The sequence below is a fragment of the Magnusiomyces paraingens genome (genome assembly GCF_902498895.1).
Source record: "Magnusiomyces paraingens strain CBS 517.90 genome assembly, contig: contig3, whole genome shotgun sequence".
Taxonomy (NCBI): domain Eukaryota; kingdom Fungi; phylum Ascomycota; class Dipodascomycetes; order Dipodascales; family Dipodascaceae; genus Magnusiomyces; species Magnusiomyces paraingens.
In genome coordinates, this window is record NW_022474069.1 from 3,169,072 (window position 1) to 3,196,378 (window position 27,307).

At 36.6% G+C, this 27,307-nt stretch overlaps 4 protein-coding genes across 4 annotated transcripts; 2 read left to right on the top strand and 2 right to left on the bottom strand.

Moving 5' to 3' along the window:
- Window positions 1-217: 217 nt before the first annotated feature.
- Window positions 218-1,548, top strand: SAPINGB_P004283 (uncharacterized protein; the record flags this gene model as incomplete). The annotated part of the gene is made up of 2 exons (XM_031998998.1): window positions 218-1,064; window positions 1,370-1,548. The coding sequence occupies 2 exons, from the start codon at window positions 218-220 to the stop codon at window positions 1,546-1,548; spliced, it is 1,026 nt and encodes a 341-aa protein (XP_031854889.1).
- Window positions 1,549-1,570: 22 nt separating this feature from the next.
- Window positions 1,571-5,071, bottom strand: SAPINGB_P004284 (uncharacterized protein; the record flags this gene model as incomplete). Its single annotated transcript, XM_031998999.1, has 8 exons — window positions 1,571-2,026; window positions 2,103-2,833; window positions 2,899-2,992; window positions 3,165-3,269; window positions 3,396-3,821; window positions 3,868-4,061; window positions 4,297-4,703; window positions 4,887-5,071. The coding sequence occupies 8 exons, from the start codon at window positions 5,069-5,071 to the stop codon at window positions 1,571-1,573; spliced, it is 2,598 nt and encodes an 865-aa protein (XP_031854890.1).
- A 1,238-nt stretch (window positions 5,072-6,309) lies between these two features.
- On the bottom strand, window positions 6,310-6,729 carry SAPINGB_P004285 (uncharacterized protein; the record flags this gene model as incomplete). The annotated part of the gene is made up of 1 exon (XM_031999000.1): window positions 6,310-6,729. One exon carries the CDS (start codon window positions 6,727-6,729, stop codon window positions 6,310-6,312), a length of 420 nt encoding a protein of 139 aa, XP_031854891.1.
- A 3,813-nt stretch (window positions 6,730-10,542) lies between these two features.
- SAPINGB_P004286 (uncharacterized protein) lies at window positions 10,543-14,584 on the top strand (the record flags this gene model as incomplete). Its single annotated transcript, XM_031999001.1, has 9 exons — window positions 10,543-10,794; window positions 10,860-10,901; window positions 10,980-11,126; window positions 11,276-11,430; window positions 11,946-12,390; window positions 12,452-12,715; window positions 12,979-13,088; window positions 13,145-13,439; window positions 14,063-14,584. 9 exons carry the CDS (start codon window positions 10,543-10,545, stop codon window positions 14,582-14,584), a joined length of 2,232 nt encoding a protein of 743 aa, XP_031854892.1.
- Between the last annotated feature and the right edge of the window lie 12,723 nt (window positions 14,585-27,307).

Consider the following 27,307-nt stretch of genomic DNA (forward strand, 5'->3'; position numbering starts at 1 on the left):
CAAAGTTGAAGTGTAATACAAACCCACTCAACTTTGGGACAAACCCAAATGAAAAATTTTCACCACTGCAAATTTTTCTTTCCCTCAGATATTTAAGGAAGGTTTCTTCCCCAACTTTTATAATTTTTTCTTTTCCTTTTTCTTTCTTCTTATATAACTGTTTTATCTTATATATTTCAATATATACTTTTCTTGGATAATATTTTCTATTATTATCATGACTTCCCGTGTCACAGTTCAACAGGTTATGGGCCGCACTTCGGCTTATATTAATCTTACTTCCTCTGAAAAACTCACTCCTCTCAACTATCATGTCTGGGCTACCAAAATTCTTTTGGGTCTTCGTGCTATGAATAATGGTGTCCACCTTTATGTCGAAGCTGGTACTGTCAATCCAGCTGCCAATGAATCCCTTGAAGACCTCACCGCCTCGCTTGATACCGTCGTCCATGATGTCATCCTCAACAATATTTCTCCTGAGTTGATCGAACATGTTAATGATGTGGCCATTAGAGGCCGTGACCTCTGGCTTTACCTTCATCAGGAGTATAGTCAACTCCAACCCGCCGATGTCATCTCACTTATGAAATCCCTCTATGCTGGCAATATTGATGTTGGTCCAAAGTTTGTTTCTTCTGTTCGTTCATATGTTGCTACCTGGCGTTCCATCTACCAATCATTGTCGCCTGATTCGGTCGTGGCCTTCAACGCTTTGGCTTCAATGGGTCCCAATTGTGAGCGCTTCATCCAGTATGCCTTGGAGCACCGCTTTGATAGTAACAACAATACTGACAACCTTGATATTAACAACTTCATCCGGAACACTGATAAATGGGCCAAGTTGTTGAAGATTACTGGACCCCCTGCTACTCTTTCGACTGAAGCGTTCGTTGCTTCATCAAAGAAGTACAATAACAAATCTAAGGGTGATGGTATCAAATGTTTCCGTTGTAAGAGGCGTGGTCATACTTCCAACAATTGTCATGTCTCTTGGGAAGAGGTTCAGGCTGCTCGCCAAGATAATAAGGATGACAAGGAATCTAAGGAGGCTAAAACCTCAAGAGGTTGGTTTGTGTTGAACTGTGACACGGGAAGTCATGATAATAATAGAAAATATTATCCAAGAAAAGTATATATTGAAATATATAAGATAAAACAGTTATATAAGAAGAAAGAAAAAGGAAAAAAAAATTATAAAAGTTGGGGAAGACCTTCTTTATACCAAGGGAAAGAAAATTTGCAGTGGTGAAATTTTCATTTAGTTTGTCCCAAAGTTGAGTGGGTTTATTACACTTCAACTTTGTAAAATTAAGGAGGGTAACCACAGTCATATAAGGCTTAAACCTAATCGTAAACTAAATAAACATAGATATCAACATAGTTTCCACCAAACTCCGTGCGATTATCAACTGCACTATCTGCGACAACATTGCTGCTCAACACTCTCCCTTGTCCAGAATCACCTACTGCCTTCATCCAAGTAGTCCCCTCAATGTCTCAAACTTCACGACCAAGATTCTTAGTGAACATATCTGCCACATCACTTGAGTATCAAGATACTCCAGATGAATTACTCCACTGCGAATATAGTGACGCACAACATGATAACGAACATCAATATGCTTGGTGCGACGATGAAACACTGGGTTCTGAGCCAATGCATACATCCCTGATTGTCCTCAAACATAGTCACTGGCAACGGAACAGGAATCTTGCAAAGGGACAACAACTGATTAACCCAGAAGCATTCCTTAGACGCATCAGACAATGACATGTACTCAGACTCGACGCTGGACGATGCAGGACTAACTTGCTTTCGGCAAGCCCAAGTAATGGGACCACCAGACAGAATAAAAACATACCCAGTAAAGGACTTACGGTCCTGCTTGTCCTGTGCATAATCGGCATCACTATAGCCAACAAGCTTGTAGACTTTCTGAGCTCGATATTCAAGACCAAGTTCAGCAGTACCCTTAAGATAACGAAGAGTATGCTTAGCAGCTTCCATATGAATAGACTTAGGATTCTGCATATATCGACAAAGAAGCTAACAGCAACAAGCAAGATCAGGACGAGCACAATTAGCAGCATAAATAAAGCACCAATAATCTGCGATACATGGAGGCATCGGTAGCAGAGTCAGACTCGGAAAAATCAGAAAGATCACGAGTGGGTAAAGGAGTCTTGACACTTGAACAATTCTGCATACCAAACTCCTCCAACATGTCAAATATATAACGTGAAACATCCACAGTAATATGGTAAGGTGACTGCTTAACTCTCATGCCAAGGAACTGCTCGACTGGGCCCAAGTCTTTCATCTTAAACATAGATGACAAAGAAGACTTGGTTTTGGCAATGACTTCAGGAGAATTGCCAGAAATAAGTAAATCATCAACATACAGTGCAATAATGACCATGGTAGACCCAGATCCTTTAGTATAAACACCGTAGTCACTTTCATTACGAATAAACCCAAGTTTGACAAGAGCACCATGAATCTTCTCATTCCAACACAAAGGAGCTTGCTTTAAACCATATAAAGACTTCTTCAAATGACACACTTTAGATTCCTGGCCTTTGACAACAAAGCTTTTAGGTTGTCTCATATAAATATCTTCTTTGAGATCACCATTAAGAAATGCAGTCTCGACATCCATATGATGAACCTGGAACCCAAACTGAGCAGCAATAGCAAGAACAATCCTTACAGTCTCGTAACGAACAACGGGAGCAAAAGTTTCAGTATAATCAATACCTTCAACTTGCGAAAATCCAATACACACGAGACGAGCTTTGTAACGTTCAATTGAACCGTCAGCTTTGCGCTTAACTTTAAACACCCATTTGCTATTGATAGCCTTGCGACCAGGTGGAGATCAACCAATTCCCAAGTACCATTGCGTTTAAGAGACGACATTTCAATAACACGGGCTTCAAGCCAAAACTCAGCTTCTTCACTGGGACATAGCTTCTTCAAAACTACTAGGATCTGTAAAACAAGTAAAGCCACATCATCATACTCAAAGCGGAGAGATTTGAGACGACGATAGAAATACACTCTTCTTCAGCTGGACGTTTTGCAGGTGTTGCAGACACTGGAGATTGTTTCAAAGAATTTTCACAAAGATGTTTAGAAGGAGGTGAAACAATGTCATCAGAACTCGGCGTTTGGCAGGAGTTATAGAAGGTAAACGAACAGCAACAACACGAGATCGAGATTTAGGCAAAACAGCTTGAGTATCATCCTTAGTGACCACTAACACCAGCTTGGTCAAGAGAATTAACAAGATCAGACGAAGGAGATTCTTGACTAAGTGGCACTACTTCCAATTCAACAGAAGGTGGTGGAATGGGAGACGAAGCAATGATAGACGGTTGAAACCCAATATCACCCCTCGTTGCGAGATCCCAGAATCACCAGAAATATCAGATTCATTAATAGATGGACCAGCTTCAGATAAGTCTAATTGTGAAGGAATATATTCCGAAGAAGAAACAATAGGACTAGAGTCAGAAGATATAGAGACATCATGATCTGAAGGTGGAAGAATAGGAGAACTAGGAAGAGATGGAACTGAAGAAATAGAAGGAAGAGTAGGAAGAGTAGGAGACTCCAAGAGGAGCAGAAGGTGTAGACAAAATGCGACGAACAGAACGAGGCTTATGAACAATAATAGAGAAGAAGAAGAAGGAGGCGGCGACGGAGAATGAGACGGAGAAGAAGACAGAGACGGAGACGGTAAAGCACAAATAGAACCAGAACCAGAACCAGAACCAGAACCAGATGAGGATGCTGGTAAAGATCTATGAGACCCAAACTAGAACCAGAACTTGAATCAGAACTAGCAATAGAATTAACCTAACATTAGATCCTAAAACCAGACCCTTAGAATCAAAACAAGGCCCTGACATGGACCCTGAACCAGAACCAACACTAAACCCAACACCAGTACCATTAATAGACAAGTCCTTATCACTTTTCATAAATGGAAACTTGGACTCATCAAAGTAAACACTCCTGGCTTCAACAATGCTTGAATCAAGAAGAACTCGATAAGCTGTACGATCCAAAGAATACCCAACAAAACACCAGCTTCAGTATTTGAACTTAACTTAGATTCTCTTTTAGCACCAGGAAGAACAACTGTAGCTTGACAACCAAATACTTTCATATGGTGATAACTAGGAGGTTTACCAGTCCAAAGTTGAAGAGGTGCAACACCACCAGTGGTACGACTAGGAAGACGGTTCCTAATATAATTAGCAGACTTGACAGCTTCACCCCATAAATACTCAGGAGCATGAGCATATAAAAGCATAGACTTGGCTTTTCAAATAATGTGCGATTCAATCGCTCAGCAACACCATTTTGCTGAGGAGTATGAGGAACTGTATAAGTATGCTTGATACCCTTAGACACAAAGAACTGCTCCAGGTCTTTGGAAATGTATTCGCCGCCATTATCAGAATGAAAATATGCAACTCGATCACCAGCAGAATCACCAGAAAAATAAGATTCACACCTAGCAATAAAGTTACGAATGGCAAGACTTGCATCACTTTTCCTAACCAACAACTCCACATAAGAGTACCTGGAATAATAATCCATAATGGTTAAGACATAACGATGACCCACAGGGGTAGCGACATGAGGACCGCTTAAATCAGAAACAAATAACTCCAAAGGACGACTAGCTTTTCTGTGATACCATTAAATGGCAATGCTGTGGCTTTGCCACCCAAGCAAGCGTCACACTTATGACTATCCACAACCTCAAAATGAGTAGGCTTGACAGAAAGTGACTTAGATAATTTCTGAGAACGTCCACACTGGCGTGACCAAGTCGCTTATAAAGATTGGCAGACGACTCAACAGCAAACACCTCATGGACAGGCTTGGAAGGCAAAACAACTCGGAAACGACAAAGTACAAGTCACCCATGGCAATGGCGTGGACTCGAGTTTTGCCATTTTCGACAGCAGAAATATGGTTAAGGTCTTGAATGAACCGACAACCACCAGCAGTAGCTCGACGAGCAGCAAATAATGCGAGGAATCTTAGGAACATATAAAACATCTCGAAGAACAACGCGGTCACAAGGCTGGTCATCTTTACCAAGAAGATCAACGACAATGTCGCCAACCCCTCAGCAGTAGCAGAACCAAGACCACGAATGGTAGCCGAAGTGGGACGAAGAAAGAAAAATATGAGATGTTATTGCAAATGTGACTGGTAGCACCGGTATCATGGATAAAGTCAAAGAATCAGACCCAACAACTAAGTTGGCCTCAGCAGAAGTAGTAGATTCAGCAACAAAACGTGATGGACTGAATGACTTAAATTCAAGATTGAAGAAGGATGCCAGACGACAATTAAAATCAAGGGAAAACAACATGATGGTAACAAAAGATAAGTAAAATAATGGAGAAAAGCAGGATTTTGGTGTAACAATAGGTTTAACAATAGGCGGAGAAGGTTCAGTAATTGAATCCACCAAAATCAAAGAAGGTAAGACAATATCATCATCAGAACCGACCAACGGTTTAGAATCAGAACAAAAATAAAGAAGAACCGACCAACGGTTCAGAATCAAAAGGAACAATATCCGAATCGACCAACGATTCAGAATCAAAACAAATAGGAGCTGAACTGACACACGGTTCAGACTCCAAACAAACAACAATTAGAACCGACATACGGTTCGAAATAAAACAAAGAATCATCAGTGGAACCAACAAACGGTTTACCAACTGAATCAATATCAAGTCCTGAGTTTGAACAATGCTCAGAAACTTGACGACAAAACAATCTTCATCGCCGACACGGCTCAGAAGAATAAAAAAGTTCGGATTCAAATCATCAAACGACTCAGACAGCTGTTACCAAACTTTTCAGAAACAATAGATGTCTCGGACACAAAAGCGGAACTCACAAATGGATCATCATCAACTATCTCAGAAAATTCATCAATGTCTCAACAAACCAACCTCTTGAGGTTTAGCCTCATAGATTCCTTGTCATCCTTATTATCTTGGCGAGCAGCCTGAACCTCTTCCCAAGAGACATGACAATTGTTGGAAGTATGACCACGCCTCTTAAAAGGAAACATTTAATACCATCACCCTTAGATTTGTTATTGCTTCTTTGATGAAGCAACGAACCTTCAGTCGAAAGTAGCAGGGTCCAGTAATCTTCAACAACTTGGCCCATTTATCAGTGTTCCGGATGAAGTTGTTAATATCAAGGTTGTCAGTATTGTTGTTACTATCAAAGCGGTGCTCCCAAAGGGATACTGGATGAAGCGCTCACAGTGGGACCATTGAAGCCAAAGCGTTGAAGGCCACGACCGAATCAGGCGACAATGATTGGTAGATGGAACGCCAGGTAGCAACATATGAACGAACAGAAGAAACAAACTTTGGACCAACATCAATATTGCCAGCATAGAGGGATTTCATAAGTGAGATGACATCGGCGGGTTGGAGTTGACTATACTCCTGATGAAGATAAAAGCCAGAGGTCCGGCCTCTAATGGCCACATCATTAACATGTTCGATCAACTCAGGAGAAATATTGTTGAGGATGACATCATGGACGACGGTATCAAGCGAGGCGGTGAGGTCTTCAAAGGGGTTCATTGGCAGCTGGATTGACAGTACCAGCTTCGACATAAAGTGGACACCATTATTCATGCCGAAGACCCAAAAATTTTGGTAGCCAGACATGATAGGGTTTAGAGGGTGAGTTTTTCAGAGGAAGTAAGATTAATATAAGCCGAAGTGCGGCCCATAACCTGTTGAACTGTACAGGGAAGTCATGATAATAATAGAAAATATTATCCAAGAAAAGTATATATTGAAATATATAAGATAAAACAGTTATATAAGAAGAAAGAAAAGGAAAAGAAAAATTATAAAAGTTGGGAAGAAACCTTCTATATACCCAAGGAAAGAAAAAAATTTTCATGGTGAAAATTTTTTATTTGGGTTAATCCCAAAGTTAGTGGGTTTGTATTACACTTCAACTTTGTAACAAATTAAGGAGGGTAACCACAGTCATATAAGGGCTTAAACCTAATGCGGCTAAAACTAAAATAAACATAGATTGTCAACCATAGTTTCCCACCCAAACTCACGTGCATTATCAACTGCACTAGTCTGCGACAACATTGCATGCTCAACAGTTTGCTGAGACTATTGATGAATTTTCTGAGATAGTTGATGATGATCCATTTGTGAGTTCCGCTTTTGTGTCCGAGACATCTATTGTTTCTGAAAAGTTTGGTAACAGTTGCTCCGAGTCGTTTGATGATTTGGAATCCGAACTTTTTGATTCTTCTGAGCCGTGTGTCGGCGATGAAGATTTTTTGTTGGTCAAGTTTGAGTTTGTTTAAACTAGTTTTTATATTGATTCATTTGGGAACCGTTTGTTGGTTCCATGATGATTTTTGTTTATTTCTGAACCGTATGTCGGTTCTATGTTGTTTGTTTGGAGTCGAACCGTTTTCAGTTCAGCTCCTATTTTTTTTGATTCTGAATCGTTGGTCGTTTCGGATATTTTTCCCTTTTTGATTCTGAACCGTTGGTGGTTCTTCTTTTTTTTTGTTCTGATTCAAAACCCGTTGGTCGGTTCTGATGATGATATTCCCTACCTTCTTTGTTTTTTGGTGGATTCAATTACGAACCTTTCCGCCATTGTTAAACCATTGTTACACCAAACCCGTTTTTCCATTATTTTATTATCTTTGTTACCATCATGTTGTTTTCCTTGGATTTTAATTGTCGTCTGGCACCCTTTTCTTCAATCTTGAATTTAAGCACAGTCCATCACGTTTTTGTTGTGAATCTACTATTTTGCTGGGCCAACGTTGTTGGGTCTGATTCTTTGACTTTATCCATGATCCCGGCTACCAGTCACATTTGAATAACATCTCATATTTTTCTCTTCGTCCCACTTCGGCTACCTTTCGTTTTTGGGTTTCCTACTGCTGAGGGGTTGGCGACATTGTCGTTGATCTTTTTGGAAAGATGACCAGCCTTGGGGGACCGGTTGTTCTTCGAGATGTTTTATATGTTCCTGATTCCTGAATTTTTATTTGCTGCCGTCGAGTCCCGCTGGGGTTTTGTCGGCCCCCCAAGACCTTAACCATATTTCTGCTGTCAAAAAATGGCAAACTCGAGTCCCCATGCCAGGGTGACTTGTACTTTGTCGTTTCCGAGTTGTTTTGCCTTCCAACCCCGTCCATGAGGTGTTTTTTTGTTGAGTCGTCTCCCAAATTTTTGGAAAAGCGATTTTGGTCACGCCAGTGTGGACTTTCCCAAGAAATTATCTAAGTCATTTTCTGTCAAGCCTACTCATTTTGGGGTTGGGATAGTCATAAGGTGACGTTTTTTGGGGTGGCAAAGCCACGCTTCTTTTAATGGTACCAGGGAAAAAAGCTAGTGTCCTTGGAGTTATTTTTTTCGATTTAAGGGTCCCATGCGCACCCCTGTTATGTTATGTCTTAACCATTAGGGATTATTATTCCAGGTACCTTATGTGGAGTTTTTGGGTTGGGAAAGGAGGGTCTTGCATTGTAACTTTATTGCAGGTGTGAATCTTTTTTTTCTGGTGATTCTGTGGTGATCGATAATTTTCATTCTGATAATGGGGGGTACATTTCCAAAGACCTGGGGAGTTCTTTGTGTCTAAGGGTATCAAGATACTTATACAGTTCCTCATATTTTAACAAATGGTGTTGTGAGCGATTGAATCGCAATTTTTTGAGAAAGCCAAGTCTATGCTTTTATATGCTCATGCCCCGAATATTATGGGGTGAAGCGCGTCTGCTAATTTATTAGGAACCGTCTTCCTAGTCGTACCACTGGTGGTGTTGACCCTTTAACTTTGGGCTGGGAAACCTCCTAGTTAAAATAAGAAAAATTTGTTTTCAAGCACAGTTGCTTCCTGGTGCTAAAAAAAGAATCTAAGAAGTTCAAAACGAAGCTGGGTTTTTTTTTGGGATTCTTGATCGTACAGCTTTTCGAGTTTTTCTTTATTCAACATTTTTAAACCAGGAGGTTTACTTTGATGAGTCCAAGTTTTCCCTTTATGAAAAAAATAAGACTTTTCTAAACTACTGGTGTTGGGGTTTGTGGGTTTGGGTTTTGGGTTTAGGGGCCATGTCAGACCTTTTTTTTGATTCAAACTGGTTTAGATCTAATGTTAGGTTTAAATTTTATTGCGTTCTGATTCAAGTTCTGGTCTAGTTTTTCCATAGACCCACCAGCATCCCCATCTTTCTGGTTCTTTTTGGGTTTTGGTTCATTTGTGTTTTACGTCCCGTCTCCCCTTTTTTTCTCCGTCCTTCCCCCGTCCTTTCTTTTTTCTTCTTCATTATCGTTTATGCCGTTCTGTTGTCGCATTTTTTTCACACCTTTTGCCCCCTTTAGTCTCCTACCCTTTCCCCTCTTCCCCCTATTCCTTTTGTTCCATCTCTTCCTAGTTCTCCCATTCTTCCACCTTCAGATCATGAAGTTCTATCTTCCGACTCAAGTCCTATTGTTTCTTCTTCGGGAAAATATTCCTTTAAATTGACTTATTAAACTGGTCCATCATTAATGAATCTTTAAAATTTCAGGTGATTCTGGGGTCTCGCAACGAGGGGGGGGTATTGGGTTTTAACCGTCTATCATTGTTCGTCTCCCACTCCCCCACCTTTTGTTGAATTAAGGTGCCAATTTAAAATAAGAATCCTTTGCCGATCTTGTTAATTCTCTTGACCGCTGGGTTAGTGTTGTCACTAAGGGTGATATTGCGTTTTGCCAAATCTCGATCCGTGTTGTTGCTGTTCTTTACCCCCTATAACTCCTAAAAGCCCGAGTTCGATGACATTGTTTCACCCCCTTTTAAAAACCTTTTGAAAATTCTTTTTAAACAATCTCCGTTCTGCAACACCGCAAAAAGTCCATGGAAGAGTGTATTTCTTATCGTCGTTCAAATCTCCGCTTTGAGTATGATGATGTGGTTTACTTGTTTTACAGATCCTAGTAGTTTTGAAGAAGCTATGTCTAGTGAAGAAGCTGAGTTTTGGCTTGAAGCCTGTGTTATTGAAATGTCGTCTCTAAACGCAATGGTACTTGGGATGTTGATCTCCCACCTGGTCGCAAGGCTATCAATAGCAAATGGGTATTTAAAGTTAAGCCAAAGCTGACGGTTCAATTGAACGTTACAAAGCTCGTCTCGTGTGTATTGGATTTTCCAAGTTGAAGGTATTGATTATACTGAAACTTTGCTCCGTTGTTCGTTACGAGACTGTGAGGATTGTTCTGCTATTGCTGCTCAGTTTGGTTCCAGGTTCATCATATGGATGTCGAGACTGCATTTCTAATGGTGATCTCAAAGAAGATATTTATATGAGACAACCTAAAGGCTTTGTTGTCAAAGGTCAGGAATCTAAAGTGTGTCATTGAAGAAGTCTTTATATGGTTTAAAGCAAGCTCCTTTGTGTTGGAATGAGAAGATTCATGGTGCTCTTGTCAAACTTGGGTTTATTCGTAATGAAAGTGACTACGGTGTATACCAAAGGATCTGGGTCTACCATGGTCATTATTGCACTGTATGTTGATGATTTACTTATTTCTGGCAATTCTTCTGAAGTCATTGCCAAAACCAAGTCTTCTTTGTCATCTATGTTTAAGATGAAAGACTTGGGCTCCAGTCGAGCAGTTCCTGGCATGAGAGTTAAGCAGTCACCTTACCATATTACTGTGGATGTTTCACGTTATATTTTGACGTGTTGGAGGAGTTTGGTATGCAGAATTGTTCAAGTGTCAAGACTCCTTTACCCACTCGTGATCTTTCTGATTTTTCCGAGTCTGACTCTGCTACCGATGCCTCCATGTATCGAGTATTATTGGTAAGCTGATTTATGCTGCTAATTGTGCTTCGTCCTGATCTTGCTGTTGCTGTTAGCTTTCTTTGTCGATATATGCAGAGTCCTAAGTCTATTCATATGGAAGCTGCTAAGCATACTCTTCGTTATCTTAAGGGTACTGCTGAACTTGGTCTTGAATATCGAGCTCAGAAAGTCTACAAGCTTGTTGGCTATAGTGATGCCGATTATGCATGGACAAGCAGGACCGTAAGTCCTTTACTGGGTATGTTTTTATTCTGTCTGGTGGTCCCATTACTTGGGCTTGTCGAAAGCAAGTTAGTCCTGCATCGTCCAGCGTCGAGTCTGAGTATATGTCATTGTCTGATGCGTCTAAGGAATGCTTCTGGATTAATCAGTTGTTGTCTCTTTGCAAGATTCCTGTTCCGTTGCCAGTGACTATGTTTGAGGACAATCAGGGATGTATTGCTTTGGCTCAGAACCCAGTGTTTCATCGTCGCACCAAGCATATTGATGTTCGGTATCATGTTGTCCGTCACTATATTCGCAGGGAGTGATTCATCTGGAGTATCTTGATACTCAAGTGATGTTGGCAGATATGTTTACTAAGAATCTTGGTCGTGAAGTTTGAGACATTGAGGGACTACTTGGTATGAAGGCAGTAGGTGATTCTGCGACAAGGGAGGTGTTGAGCATGCAATGTTGTCGCAGACTAGTGCAGTTGATAATGCACGTGAGTTTGGGTGGGAAACTATGGTTGACAATCTATGTTTATTTTAGTTTTAGCCGCATTAGGTTTAAGCCCTTATGTGACTGTGGTTACCCTCCAATTTGTTACAAAGTTGAAGTGTAATCAAACCCACTCAACTTTGGGACAACCTAAATGAAAAATTTTCACCACTGCAAATTTTCTTTCCCTCAGATATTTAAGGAAGGTTTCTTCCCAACTTTTATAATTTTTCTTTTCCTTTTTCTTTCTTCTTATATAACTGTTTTATCTTATATATTTCAATATATACTTTTCTTGGATAATATTTTCTATTATTATCATGACTTCCCGTGTCACAGTTCAACAGTTTTTACAGATCCTAGTAGTTTTGAAGAAGCTATGTCTAGTGAAGAAGCTGAGTTTTGGCTTGAAGCCTGTGTTATTGAAATGTCGTCTCTTAAACGCAATGGTACTTGGGAATTGGTTGATCTCCCACCTGGTCGCAAGGCTATCAATAGCAAATGGGTGTTTAAAGTTAAGCGCAAAGCTGACGGTTCAATTGAACGTTACAAAGCTCGTCTCGTGTGTATTGGATTTTCGCAAGTTGAAGGTATTGATTATACTGAAACTTTTGCTCCCGTTGTTCGTTACGAGACTGTGAGGATTGTTCTTGCTATTGCTGCTCAGTTTGGGTTCCAGGTTCATCATATGGATGTCGAGACTGCATTTCTTAATGGTGATCTCAAAGAAGATATTTATATGAGACAACCTAAAGGCTTTGTTGTCAAAGGCCAGGAATCTAAAGTGTGTCATTTGAAGAAGTCTTTATATGGTTTAAAGCAAGCCCCCTTTGTGTTGGAATGAGAAGATTCATGGTGCTCTTGTCAAACTTGGGTTTATTCGTAATGAAAGTGACTACGGTGTGTATACCAAAGGATCTGGGTCTACCATGGTCATTATTGCACTGTATGTTGATGATTTACTTATTTCTGGCAATTCTTCTGAAGTCATTGCCAAAACCAAGTCTTTTTTGTCATCTATGTTTAAGATGAAAGACTTGGGCCCAGTCGAGCAGTTCCTTGGCATGAGAGTTAAGCAGTCACCTACCATATTACTGTGGATGTTTCACGTTATATTTTGACATGTTGGAGGAGTTTGGTGCAGAATTGTTCAAGTGTCAAGACTCCTTTACCCACTCGTGATCTTCTGATTTTTCCGAGTCTGACTCTGCTACCGATGCCTCCATGTATCGCAGTATTATTGGTAAGCTGATTTATGCTTTCTAATTGTGCTCGTCCTGATCTTTGCTGTTGTTAGCTTTCTTTGTCGATATATGCAGAATCCTAAGTCTATTCATATGGAAGCTGCTAAGCATACTTTCGTTATCTTAAGGGTACTGCTGAACTTGGTCTTGAATATCGAGCTCAGAAAGTCTACAAGCTTGTTGGCTATAGTGATGCTGACTATGCACAGGACAAGCAGGACCGTAAGTCCTTTACTGGGTATGTTTTATTCTGTCTGGTGGTCCCATTACTTGGGCTTGCCGAAAGCAAGTTAGTCCTGCATCGTCCAGCGTCGAGTCTGAGTACATGTCATTGTCTGATGCGTCTAAGGAATGCTTCTGGATTGACCAGTTGTTGTCCTTTGCAAGATTCCTATTCCGTTGCCGGGTGACTATGTTTGAGGACAATCAGGGATGTATTGCTTTGGCTCAGAACCCAGTGTTTCATCGTCGCACCAAGCATATTGATGTTCGTTATCATGTTGTCCGTCACTATATTGCAGTGGAGGGGATTCATCGGGAGTATCTTGATACTCAAGTGATGTTGGCAGATATGTTTACTAAGAATCTGGTCGTGTGAAGTTTGAGACATTAAGGGGACTACTTGGTATGAAGGCAGTAGGTGATTCTGCGACAAGGGGAGGTGTTGAGCATGCAATGTTGTCGCAGACTAGTGCAGTTGATAATGCACGTGAGTTTGGGTGGGAAACTATGGTTGACAATCTATGTTTATTTTAGTTTTAGCCGCATTAGGTTTAAGCCCTTATGTGACTGTGGTTACCCTCCTTAATTTGTTACAAAGTTGAAGTGTAATACAAACCCACTCAACTTTGGGACAAACCCAAATGAAAAATTTTCACCACTGCAAATTTTTCTTTCCCTTGGATATTTAAGGAAGGTTTCTTCCCCAACTTTTATAATTTTTCTTTTCCTTTTTCTTTCTTCTTATATAACTGTTTTATCTTATATATTTCAATATATACTTTTCTTGGATAATATTTTCTATTATTATCATGACTTCCCGTGTCACAGTTCAACAATTGTAACAATTATTGTAACTCCAATGGTAATGGGCTAGTAGTTGCTAGTGAATAATGTAACAATGTAAAGAGTGTAATTGGGAAAAAAAAATATTATGGGATAATGTTGAAATACACGATAGTACCATGACATATATTCCAACATGCTGTTGAGTCGTTTGCCAATCTTTGGCACAAGCGACTTGGTCACGCCAGTGTGGACGTTCTCAAGAAATTATCTAAGTCACTTTCTGTCAAGCCTACTCATTTTGAGGTTGTGGATAGTCATAAGTGTGACGCTTGTTGTGGCAAAGCCACAGCATTGCCATTTAATGGTACCACAGAAAAAGCTAGTCGTCCTTTGGAGTTATTTGTTTCTGATTTAAGCGGTCCTCATGTCGCTACCCCTGTGGGTCATCGTTATGTCTTAACCATTATGGATTATTATTCCAGGTACTCTTATGTGGAGTTGTTGGTTAGGAAAAGTGATGCAAGTCTTGCCATTCGTAACTTTATTGCTAGGTGTGAATCTTATTTTTCTGGTGATTCTGCTGGTGATCGAGTTGCTATTTTCATTCTGATAATGGCGGAATACATTTCCAAAGACCTGGGGCAGTTCTTTTTGTCTAAGGGTATCAAGCATACTCTTACAGTTCCTCATACTCCTCAACAAAATGGTGTTGCTTGGAGCGATTGAATCGCACATTTTTGAGAAAGCCAAGTCTATGCTTTATATGCTCATGTTCTGAATACTTATGGGGTGAGCTGTCTGTTGAATATATGTCATGGTACTATCGTGTATTTCAACATTATCCCATAATATTTTTTTTTCCCCAAATTTCACTCTTTACATTGTTACATTATTCACTAGCAACTACTAGCCCATTACCATTGGAGTTACAATAATTGTTACAATCAAGACTCCTATTGCTAAAGAAAATTTTTCAAGATGCTCTTTTTAAAATTTCTTCATTACAGAAACCTTTCTTGTTTTCTTTCTCTTTTTTTTCTCTACCTAAATTTACGCAAAACTGTTTTATTAAAAACTCTTTCAGCTTTCAGCTTATCAATCGTATTTACTTATTAACTCTTGCTTTAGGTATGATAGCGAACTTTTATTATTTTATTATTTTATTTTTTTATTTTTTTTTATCATTTTTTAAATTTTATAAAACCCAAATTTCAAAAACTGTTTTTTTAAAGGGTTAAACATCTCGTTTTCCCCTTAACCCTTTGTTTTGTTTTTCCCTTTGAACCCACGGAAACACTAAAAGTAAAGGGGCCCTATCCTTGGTAGCCGCTGTTGAATTGCCGGGGAATCTGATAAAATAAAAATTTTTTTTCCAAAAAATTTAATTGAAAATTATATAAGTAAAACATTATTAAAAAAAGAAAAAGAAAAAAAAAAAATTTAAAGTTAAAAATTTTCCAAAAAAAAATTTTTTGTTTTTTTTTTTTAACCCAAATTGAGGGGGTTTTTTTAAATTTTAACTTTTAAAAAATTGGAGAAACCAAACCCCTTAACTTAAACCTTGGGGTTTTAAAAAAAATAAACATAATTTAAATATTTAAAATATCTTACACCCCCTATTCGAAACTTTATTAAACCCCTTTCCCTTTTCCCAAATCACCTATGCCTTCCCCCAAATTTTCCCCCTGTCTAATTACAAACAAATTCATGAACTTCTCAACACCCTTGAGACCAATGTGAATACCCGGAATATGTAAAAAAAATATAAAAGAAAATAATATTTGGGTCAGATAAACATTTTGAGAAGAAAAGATTTTAAAAATGGGTTTTAAGGAAAGGAATTTTTAAAAGCCCAAAAAAGTTTCCAGAAGATTTTAACCTCAGCAATGAAAAAACCAGCTGGTTTTACATGGGACTAACTTGCTTTCACAAGCCCAAAATTTGGGCCAAACGAAGGGGAAAAAAACCCCATGGATTTACTCCCGTTTGTCCTTGATGTGCTCACTAACCCAACAAGCTTGTGACTTTCTGGCCGTTTTCAAAAAAAAATTTCGCAGTCCCTTTTAGATAACGAAAGTATCTTAAAACCCCATAGAATAACTTGGGTCTGCAAAATATCGACAAAATAACAGAACGCAAGGGATCAGGACGGCCCAAATTTGACAAAAAATCATTTACCTAAACCCGCGAACTGGAGGCATGGACAGGCAGATAAAATCGAAAGATACGGTTAAAGGGCTTGACCAACAGTTTTCGCATAATCTTCCAACGCAAAAAAAAGGGAAAACCAAAAAGGAAGGTCGCAACCTCATGCCGGAACGCTCGCGGGGCCAAGCTTTATTTAAACATAATGCGAGTTTTTTTTGGGAATGATTTCAAAAATTAGAAATAAGTAAATATCAACATCAGTGCTAATGCCAGGTAGACCCAATCCGGTTACCACCGAGCCACTTTCTTTAAAAGAATAAACCCCTTTTTCCCGGAACCTAACTCTACCCCCAAAAAAAGGGCTTGCTTTAAACCAAATTAAAATTTTTAAAATGAACATTTTAATTCCCTAAAAGGAAACAAAGCCTTTAAAATTTTTAAAAATTTTTTTTTAAACCCTTAAAAAATGCGTTGCCCCATATAAATGCCCCCAAATAAAATACAAAAACCTCACGTCCCCAAAACAAGGAAAAATTTTCAGTAAATCAACCCCCGGAAAACCCAAACCCAAGGACGAGCTTTGTAACTTTCAATTAAACCCGTGCTTTGCGCTTAACTTTAAATCCCATTTGCTTTTGATTTGCGACCGGGGGGAGATAAACCAAACCAAAAATCCCTTTTGGTTTGAGACGACATTTCAATAACACGGCTTCAACCCAAAAACTCGCCTTCACTAGACCTTCTTAAAACTACTGGATCTGAAAAACAAGTAAAGCCCATCATCATACTCAAAGCGGAGGATTTGAGACGACGATAAAAATCACCTTCCCAGGGTTTTTGCAGGGGGCGACACGGGAGATTGTTTAAAAGTTTTTCAAAGGTGTTTGAAGGAGGTGAAAAAAAGTCATAGAACTGGGCGTTTGGCAGGAGTTATAGAAGGAAAAAAGAACAGCAACAACACGAGATCGAATTTAAAAAACCCTTGAGTATCATCCTTGTACCATAACACCAGCTTTAGAAATTAACAAGATCAGACGAAGGAGATTTTTGACAAAGTGGCACTATTTCAATTCAAAAAAGGTGGTGGAGGGGAGACCAATGATAGACGGTTAACCCCAATATCACCCCCTTGAGACCCCAAATCACCAAATATCAGATTCATTAATAGATGGCCCAGTTTCAGATAAGTCTAATTGTAAAGGGAATATTTTCCCGAAGAAGAAATAATGGGACTAGAGTCGGGAGATAGAACACGATCGAAGGTGGAAGAATAGAACTAGGAAGGAGGAACAAGCAATAGAAGGAAGGTGGGAGACTCAAGGGGAGCAGGGTGTAGAAAAAATGGCGAACAGAACAGGCTTATGAACAATAATAGAAAAAAGAAGAAGGGGGGGACGGAAAATGAGACGGAAAAAGAAGACGGAGACGGGGAAAGAAAATAAAAAGGGGCCAAAACCCAGAACCAGAACCAGAACCAGATGAGGATGGGTGACTTGGCCCCAAAACAGAACAAACAAACCGAACTAGCAATAAAATTTAAACCCCAACATTGACCCAAACCCAGTCCCTTAGAAAAAAAAAAGGTCCATGGACCCAACCAAAAAACTAAACCCAACCTACCATTAATAGACAAGCCCTTATCATTTTTCAAAATGGAAATTTGGGACTCATCAAAGAAAACACCCCTGGCTTCAACAATGCTTGAACAAGAAGAACTCGATAAGCTGTACGATCCAAAGAATCCCAAAAAAACCCCAGCTTCGTATTTGAACTTAACTTAATTTTTTTTAACCCCGGAAGAACAACTGGCTTGACAACCAAATACTTTCATATGGTGATAACTGGGGGTTTACCAGTCCAAAGTTGAAGGGGTCCAAACCACCAGTGGTACGATAAAAAAAGGGTTCCTAAATAATTAAAAAATTTGGTTTCCCCCAATGTATTCAGGAGCATGAGCATAAAAAAGCATAGACTTGGCTTTCTCAAATAATGTGCGATTCAATGTAACAACCATTTTGGAGTATGAGGAACTGTAAAATTTTGATACCCTTAGCCCAAAAAAACTTCCAGGTCTTTGGAAATGAAGCCGCCATTATCAGAATAAAAATATAACTCGACCCCCGGAACACCAAAAAAGATCACCCAGCAATAAAGTTACAAATGGCAAGACTTGCATCCTTTTCTAACCAACAACTCCACAAGAGTACCTGGAATAATAATCCATAATGGTTAAGACTCGATGACCCACAGGGTAGCGACATGAGCCCTCAAATCAGAAACAAAAAATTTCCCGGACACTAGTTTTCTGTGGTACCTTAAATGGAATGGGTTTTGCCACCCAAAAACCACCCGACTACCCACAACCTCAAAATGGTAGGCTTGACAGAAAGTGACTTAGATTTTTTTGAGCTCCACATGGGGGAAATCGTTTTTGCCAAAATTCAACGACTCAACAGCAAACACCTCTGGACGGCGGAAGGAAAAACAACTCGGAAACGAAAAGTACAAGTCCCCCAGGCAATGGCGTGGACTCGATTTTGCCATTTTCACGAAAATATGTTAGGCGAAAACCCTAAACCACCGGTAGCTCGACGAGAGCAAATAAACAGGAATCTTAAACATATAAAACACTCGAAAAACAACGCGGCCCAAAGGCTGGCATCTTTCCCAAGAAGATAAACGACAATGTCCCAACCCCACAGTAGCAGAACCAAGACCACGTGGTAGCCGAAGGGGACGAAGAGAAAAAAAATATGGATGTTATTGCAAATGTGACTGGGCCCGGTATCATGGATAAAGTCAAAGAATCAGACCCAAAAACAAGTTGGCCTCGCAGAATGTGTTTCAGCAACAAAACGGGGGAACTGAAGACTTAAACCCAAGGAAAAAAAGGTAGACGACAATTAAAACAAAAAACAACATGAGGGAACAAAAGAAAGAAAAAAGAATAAAAAACGGGATTTTGGTGTAACAATTGGTTTAACAAAAAATGGAAAGGTTCAGTAATTGAACCCCAAAAAAAACAAAAAAAAATATCATCATCAAAACCCGACCAACGGTTTAGAATCGGGGAAAAAAAAAAAGAACCGACCAACGGTTCAGAATCAAAGGAACAAATCCGAATCGACCAACGTTCAGAAAAAAAAATGGGAGCTGAACTGACCCCGGAACTCCAAAAAAAATAAAACCCACATAGGTTCAGAAATAAAAAAAGAATCATCAGGGGAAACCAAAAAAGGGTTTCAACTGAAAATTAAAAGTTCAAGTTTGACAATACTCCTTAAAACAACTTCATCCCACACCCAAAAAAAAAAGTTGGGATTCAAATCATCAAACGACTCGAAAACTGTTACCAAATTTTTCAGAAACAACGTGTCTCGGAAAAAAAGGGAACCACAAAGGGACATCTCAACTATCTCAGAAAATTCATTGTCTCAAAAAACCCCTTTTGGGTTTTTAGTCGTTCCCTTTTCCCTTTTATCTTCACCCAACCCCTTTTCCCAAAAACCAAATTGTTGGGTATACCCTCAAAAGGAAACAAAAACCCATCCCCCCAGATTTGTTTTTTTTTTGATGAAAAACGAACCTTCAGTCAAAGAGTAGCGGGAAATCCAGTAATCTTCAAAAACCCCTTTTTACAGGTTGGATGAAGTTGTTGATATAAAGGTTTCCATTTTACATCAAACCCGGTGCCCGGGTACATGGGCCCTCTTGGGCCCCATTGGGGCCCAAAAGGGTTTGGGGCCCAAAAATCAGGGACAATGATTTAGATGGCCCAAACAAAAAACGAACAGAAGAAACAAACTTTGGACCAACATAAATTTGCCGCAAGGGGATTTCAAAAGAGGAAATCGGGTTGAGTTATTTTCCAAAGAAAACCAGGCCCGGCCCCAATGGCCACATCATTAACAGTTCACCTCAAAAAAATTTTGGAATACATCATGACGACGATAAAAGGAGGGGGGGTCTTCGGGATTCATTAGCAGCTGGATTGACGACCATTCGAAAAAAGATGGACACCAACTACACAAGCCCAAAAAAATTTTGGGCCCCAAAAGTAGTTGAGGGGGATGAGTTTTCGAGGAAAAGTTAATATAAGCCGAAGTGCGGCCCAAACCGGGAACTGTAAGGGAAGTCTGAAATAATGAAAATATTACCCAAAAAAAGTTTTTTGAAATATATAAGATAAAACAGTTTATAAAAGAAAAAAAAAGGAAAAGAAAATTAAAAGTTAAAAAACCTTCCTTATATCCCCAAGGAAAAAAAAAATTTAGTGGTGAAATTTTTATTTGGGTTTCCCAAAAGTGGGTTTTATTACATTTCCTTTGAACAAAAAGGGGGGTCCACAGCCCTTTAGGGCTTAAACCAATGAGGCTAAAACTAAAATAAACATAGATTGTAAACCCAAATTTTTCCCACCCAAACTCACGTGCATTATCAACTGCACTAGTTAAAAACATTCAGCTAAAACCAACTGGAAGTTCTGTTGTAAACATCTAAAATTCGAAAAACCCAGCCAAAACATTCCGATCTCCTGTTCATCGAAAATTTGATCTCGCTGCCTTTTTTTTTTGACAATTAACCCATTGAAACATCCCGTTTGTTCCAAGGATTGGGAAATGAATTAAAAATCAGAGACGCGACATTAGAAACTCAAACCAAATTCCCCCTTTTCAAAAAACGTTGAATCTTGGGAAATTCTCCGGGAGAACTTCATTTTTGTTCTTTTTTCCCCAATTCAAAAAATTGATTTTAAACGGTTTGCCTTGTTTCTTATAATAAAATTAAACTTTTCTAAGGGTCCCTCTGATGGCCTTTTTTTTTTAAAACCTTTTTCCCTTGTAATTCGCCAAAAATTTTACTTTAATTAAAACAGTTAGAAAATTTTAAAATATATAAATATTATTTTAAATTTACTTTCCATTTTTGTTTTAAATTTCTTTTATTTTTTTTTTTTGTTTTGGTTTTGGTTTTAAACAAAAACAATTTTTTTTTTGGTTGGTTGATGTTTTTTTTTTATTAAAAAAAAATAAACAACCTTTTATTATTAAACAACCTTTTTTTTATTAAAAAATTTTTTTAATTTAAATCTTTAAATTAAATCATATATAAAACCCTTTTGGGGTTTTTCACTAACAAAAGTATCCCAAAACAAAATGAAAATTTTACTCTGGAGCTTTTGGGGGTCCCGGTTAATAACCCCAACCACCTGGTTAAATAAGCACTTTTTTATTTTCATCTGGTGTAAAAATTTTACGTGGTTAAAAAACATCTTTTTTTTTTTTTTATTTTTTTAAAATTTTTATTAAAATCAACAAAAATATTTATTTTTCCCACACAAAAAGAATTTTTTTAAAATTTTTTTTTTAAAAATTTTTTTAAAAAAATTTTTTTTATTTATTTTTGTTTTCCCAACACAAAACAATTATTTCCACACACTGACATTTATTTTTTCTTTTTTAAAATTTTAAAACCATAAAAACTATGTCTTTATCCCAAACCCCCGCTTTTATATTTTGAAGATAATCCAACCCTTTTTTTTTTAAAAAGCTCATCAAGAACAAAAATTGAAATTTTTTTATCCCACCTTTCTCGAGCACATTTGGGTCCCGAATAAAAAACCCGTTTGTTTTTTTTTAAATTTTTAACCGAAAATTGTATTTGGAAATTTTAAAAAAGGATTGGGGATGCATTTTTGGGCACCACCTTTCACCCTGTTATACTCATTTTCCCATGGGGCCCGAGTTTTTTTTTTAATAAAACAGATATGCTTGAAATCTCATGCAAATGTGCTTCTTAAAGACTCATCCGGAATTTTTCAATATTCAAACCGTCCCAAGCCCTCTGTTCCTTTGCCAAAGAGAAACAGTCAGGGGTTTATAATAAATTGGGCTTTTTAGCACCAGATGAATTTTTGAGAAAACTCAGAATTTTTCAGTTCTTTGGTGTTGGGAACAGGTTGCTTGCAAACGTAATTTTGATGTGTTCCTTTTTTTTAAAAGCTATAATAGTAATGTCGAATTTAATGTATTATCCACAATTTCCCCTTTTTTCAAATGAAAATTCACCGTAGCTTTAGGGGGTTTTTGATGAAGCTGTGTTCTTATTTTCCCCTACGGGAAAATTTTTTAACTTTTTTTGGGTCAAGTAATTCTATTCTCATCAGTTGAAATCCCCCCGTTTTGGGGTAACTGACGTAATATTTTGGGTTTTTTTCCCCATAAAAAAAAGGTTTATGACGTAGAACTTTGTTGGAATTTCAGATGTTATTACGGAATCTACTATTTTCGGGTTTAATTGATTTGACCATTCCCCGGGAGCATAAGAGCTAAAGGTTTTAAGGAAAAATTTTTTTAAGTAGCCAGGGTATAAACAAAGCAACGGGGCCAATAAATCCATTTTTTTTAAAAGTCACAGTAGTCAAAATTTTTGGGTAAAAATTTTCCCAAAATTCTTTAACAAAATCCAAAGATCCCAAATAGCTAATTGTTTTTTCATATTAAAGCGCCATTTGGGAATAAAGATATAGTAAATGCTCTTGTTTTTGTTGGGGAATAAACTCTGGAAGTAAGAGTGACTTCAATGGAGCTTCACCCTGACGCAGATTTAAGCCAATATGTTAGAGTAGCAGTTTTTTTCTGGTTTAAAGATTTGTCTCTGTTGGGGTGCTCATCCAACAAAAAAAACTCAAAATAAGCATTCACTGTTCTTCATTAAAAAACCTTTATTTTAACTTTTCTCCTGTTTTGTTTTGGTTTCCCTTTACAAGATGGATCTAAAATAATTGACAGTAAAAAACTTTAAATATTAATTGCCTGGGATGATAACGTCTGGGGGAAAAAATAAGGTAGAAAAGTAAGGGAGGTCAAAGGATTTTTAAATTTAAATCCAATATGAGTTTATTTTCATTTGGTTATTAGGATCCGAAATCATATATCTCTTGTGACTCGCCACAAAGTGTGGGGCTTTTTAGTTTTATTAAAATATGGTAAACTTCAGACTATAATAGCTATTTGTTAAACCATTTTTTTTTCTTTGATCATAAAACCTTTTTTTTTTTTTTTTGGGTTTTCAATTCCAAATGCTAAGATCATCAAAATCATCGGAAAGTGAATGAAGCTCCCCAAAAATTTTAGTAAACTTTCCTTCTTTAAAAATAATGGTGACTTGAAGATATTACAGCGGACCAACAACCAAGTTACAATACCTTCCCCCTAACAACTCAAAACACAGCCATGTTTCCCAAATTTTATAAAAACCAATGAACTCGCCTGTAATTTCCTCCTTGTTAAAAGCGTCGTAAACTTTAAAAAATTTAACAATGAATAATTCATCCAAAAGGGGTGAAAAACAACATGCCCTTACATCGAAATCATCCCGTTAACATTTTGCCCTCTTCGTATTGAAAAAATTCCCCCGGATTAAAAAATTTGAAACGGTTGTTTTGTTTCTTTATCGGTTTGTTTGATGGGGCATGAGATCTTACTTTAGGATAAATTTAAATTTGGGTGTAATTTTTTTTGATTTACTGGAATTTCTGCAAGATTAAACCCTCCAGTTGCATTGTATCCCAAATGAGTCGACCTTTTAGACAAATTGCGTCCATGACTAACGAAAAGGGGTGTCAATAACCTTTTCTTTTTTTGGTTTTTAAATCAAACAGACCATCATTCAGCATTAAAATGTTCTGGTTCTGTCTATCTTCGGGGGGTAAAATTTTTAATATCGATTAACATTAAGCCATTCCACCTCTGAATTTTTTTTTATTAAATTTTTTCCGTAAAACCCCTGATTGATAATATTGCCGAATTAGGGTTGTAGGGCTTTGCAAAGCCAAATAGGTCTTATTTTGGGAGGTTTTAACAATACATGTGCATCCCGAAAAAGTTTGAAAACAAAACCTTCCCAAAAAAATTTACCACAGATGGCCATTATTTTTACAGTTTTAAAATTTTTTTAAATTTATTTTTTGCATGGTGATATCTTTTCCGTGTAGTCCATCAACTTGGCTTTTATTAATGTCACTGATAGAATGACCTTGTTTCGCCATGATGGAAGGGAAGAATTTGGGTGTTGAAATTGTTCTTTTTGAGCACTTTCCCCTTTTTTTTTTTTGTTTTCCCTTCTTTTTTTGATCTTCCAAAATTTCGAGTCAAAAATTGTTTTTTTTTTCATTGATCAACGGGAAATCTAAATTGCATATTTTTTAAATTTGGAACATAAGAAAGGCCCTGTCTTTTTTATTATCAACAGGGGTATTCAACAATTTGACTCCTTCTCTCCTTCATCTAATTTTGGTCGTTTGACCGAAGATGTCATCTCCTTCAAAACCATTATGTCTACTAGGCTTTTTTTGAGAAAAAAAGGGCCCTCCCCATAAAAAACAACTACCACCTTTGGGGTTTTTTTACAACAAAAAATGGTCCCCCCACACAAAAGTTCTCGGGGCTTTTTGGGTCCTGGAAACCAACCCACCTGGTTAAATAAACTTTTTATTTTTTCATCTGGTAAATAAACATTTGACTGGGTTAAAAAAGACTTTTTTTTTAATTTTTTTTAATATTTTTTTTTAAAAAAACAACAAAAATATTTTTTTTTTCCCACACAAATGAATTTTGGTTTTTTTTTTTTCATTTTTTTTTTTAAATTTATTTTTTTTTTAAAATTTTTTTAAAATAAATTTTTTTATTTATTTTTGTTTTAACACAAAAAAATTTTTCCCCCCCACTGACATTTATTTTTTTATTTAATTTTTTTTTTTTTTATCTAAAATAATAATAAAATTTCTAAAAAAAAAATAAAAAAAGCCTGACTGAAACTGTAGTAAAAAAAATATTCTTTTTTTAAAAATCAATATTTTTTTTATTTATTTTATATTTATTTTATATTTATTTTAATTTATTTTATATTTATTTTTATTTTTTTTATATTTATTTTATATTTATTTTATATTTATTTTTAAATTTTTTTTAATTTATTTTAATTTTTTTACATTTTATTTTATTTTATATTTATTTTATATTTTTTTAAAATTTTTTTTAAATTTTTTATTAAATTTTTTATTTATTTTTTTTATTTTTTTATTTTTTTTTATTTTTTTTTTTTATTTATTTTTTTTTTTATTTTTATTTAATTTTTATATTTTTTATCATTTTTTCTATTTTTTTTTATTTTTTTTATTTTATATCTATTTTTATCTATTTTTATCTATTTTTATCTATTTTTATCTATTTTTTTTTTTATTTTTTTTCTATTTTTTTTATTTTTTATCTATTTTTTTTTTTTTTTTTTTTTTATCTATTTTATTCATTTTAAGTCTTACAGTAAAACCCCCACTTTTTTTAAAAAATAATATCCCTAAAACCCCAAGTTTTTTTTAATCATTTTCCTCAATTCACAAGCACATACCACAAAAAAAATTGTGTAATTTACATCACAAAGATAAAAAATAGAATCTGAATTTCCGTTGACTGCCCTTTTAAATCCGTGTCCAATACTAAATAAATTCCTTGGGATTATTATAGAAAATAGATAATATATATATAAAAATATAATGAAAATTTTTTTCAAAAGTTCAAAAATTTTTTTACCTTTCAACAAAGTAAATGGTTTTTATGTTGATTGGGTGTGTTATATAGATCTTTTATCTTTTTTTTATTGTTAAAATTATGAAAAAATATAATATATTTGAAAAAAAATAAAATTTTTTTGGTTAAATAATAGATGAAATAATATTTAATTTCTAGTTTCACAAAAAATAGACATTTTAAACTATTTATCAAACATAACAATAAAATTTTCCCTAAAACAATGATTACTAATATAACAAAATTATTGAGAATTAGACTTAAAAATACATTTTACCACAGTGCATATTTCTTTCCTCAGCCAATAAAAACTCTTTGAAAACAAAAAAAATGCGCCTTCACCTTTTTTTTTTCTTTCTACACATACTTTTTTTTTTTTTTTTTAAAACAATTCGCCTTATAAGATATGGAAATTTTAGAAAATACATAAATCTTTTTTTTTTTTCAGAAAATAATATTAACAACTTAAAATTTTTATGTTAATGCAAGTTTCGCAACAAATAATGCCAGTTGGGGAAACTATGGGTTTATAATATGTTTATTTTAGTTTAGCCGTTTGGTTTAAGCCCTTATGTGACTGTGGTTACCCCCCTTTAAATTTTTTACAAAGGGAATGTAATACAAACCCCCTAACTTTGGGGAAAAAAAAATAAAAAATTTTACCCTGCAAATTTTTTTTTCCCCTTTATATTTTAAGGAAGGGTTTTTTCCCCCAAATTTTTTAATTTTCTTTTTCCTTTTTTTTTTCTTCTTATTAACTGATCTTATATATTTCAATATATACTTTTCTGGATAAAATTTTCTTTTTCGACTTCCCGTGTCACAGTTCAACAGGTTATGGGGGCCTTGGCTTATATTAATCTTACCCCGAAAAACTCCTCTCAACTATCTGTCTGGGGTACCAAAAAATTTTTTTGGGTTTTGTGATAATAATGGTGTCCACTTTATGTCGAAGCTGGTATGTCAAACCCGCTGCTAATGAATCCCCGAAGACCTCACCGCCTCGCTTGATACCGTCGTCCTATTACCCAACAACATTTCTCCCAGTTTATCGAAAATGTTAAGTGTGGCCTTGGGCCGGGCCTTTTTTATCTTTATCAGGAAATAGTCAACTTCAACCCCCATGTCATCTCACTTTAGAAATCCCCCTATGCGGGAATTTATGTTTGGGCCAAAATTTGTTTCTTTTTTCCCTTCTTATGTTGCCATGGGGTTTCCCTCTCCAATCATTGTCGCTGATTCGGTTGTGGCCTTCAACCTTTTGGGCCCCAATGGGGCCCAATTGGCGCTTCATCAGTAAAGGGAACCGCTTTATAGTAAACAAAATCGAAACCTTGATATCAACCTTCATCCGGGCACTGATAAAAGGGAAGGTTTTAAACTGGGGCCCCCAGCTACTCTTTTACGAAGCGTTCGTTGCTTCATCAAAAAAGTACAATAACAAATCTAAGGGTGATGGTATTAAATGTTTCCGTTGTAAGAGGCGTGGTCATACTTCCAACAATTGTCGTATCAGCAGGAAGGAGTTCAGGCTGCTCGCCTGTTGAACGCTGTTTAGAATCAACTGTAGAAATATTATCCTAGAAACTATATTGAAATATATAGATAAAACAGTTATATAAGAAAGAAAGAAAAAGGAAAAGAAAAATTATAAAGGATTGGGAAAAACTGTAAATATCAAGGAAAGAAAAATTTGCAGTGGTGAAGATTTTGT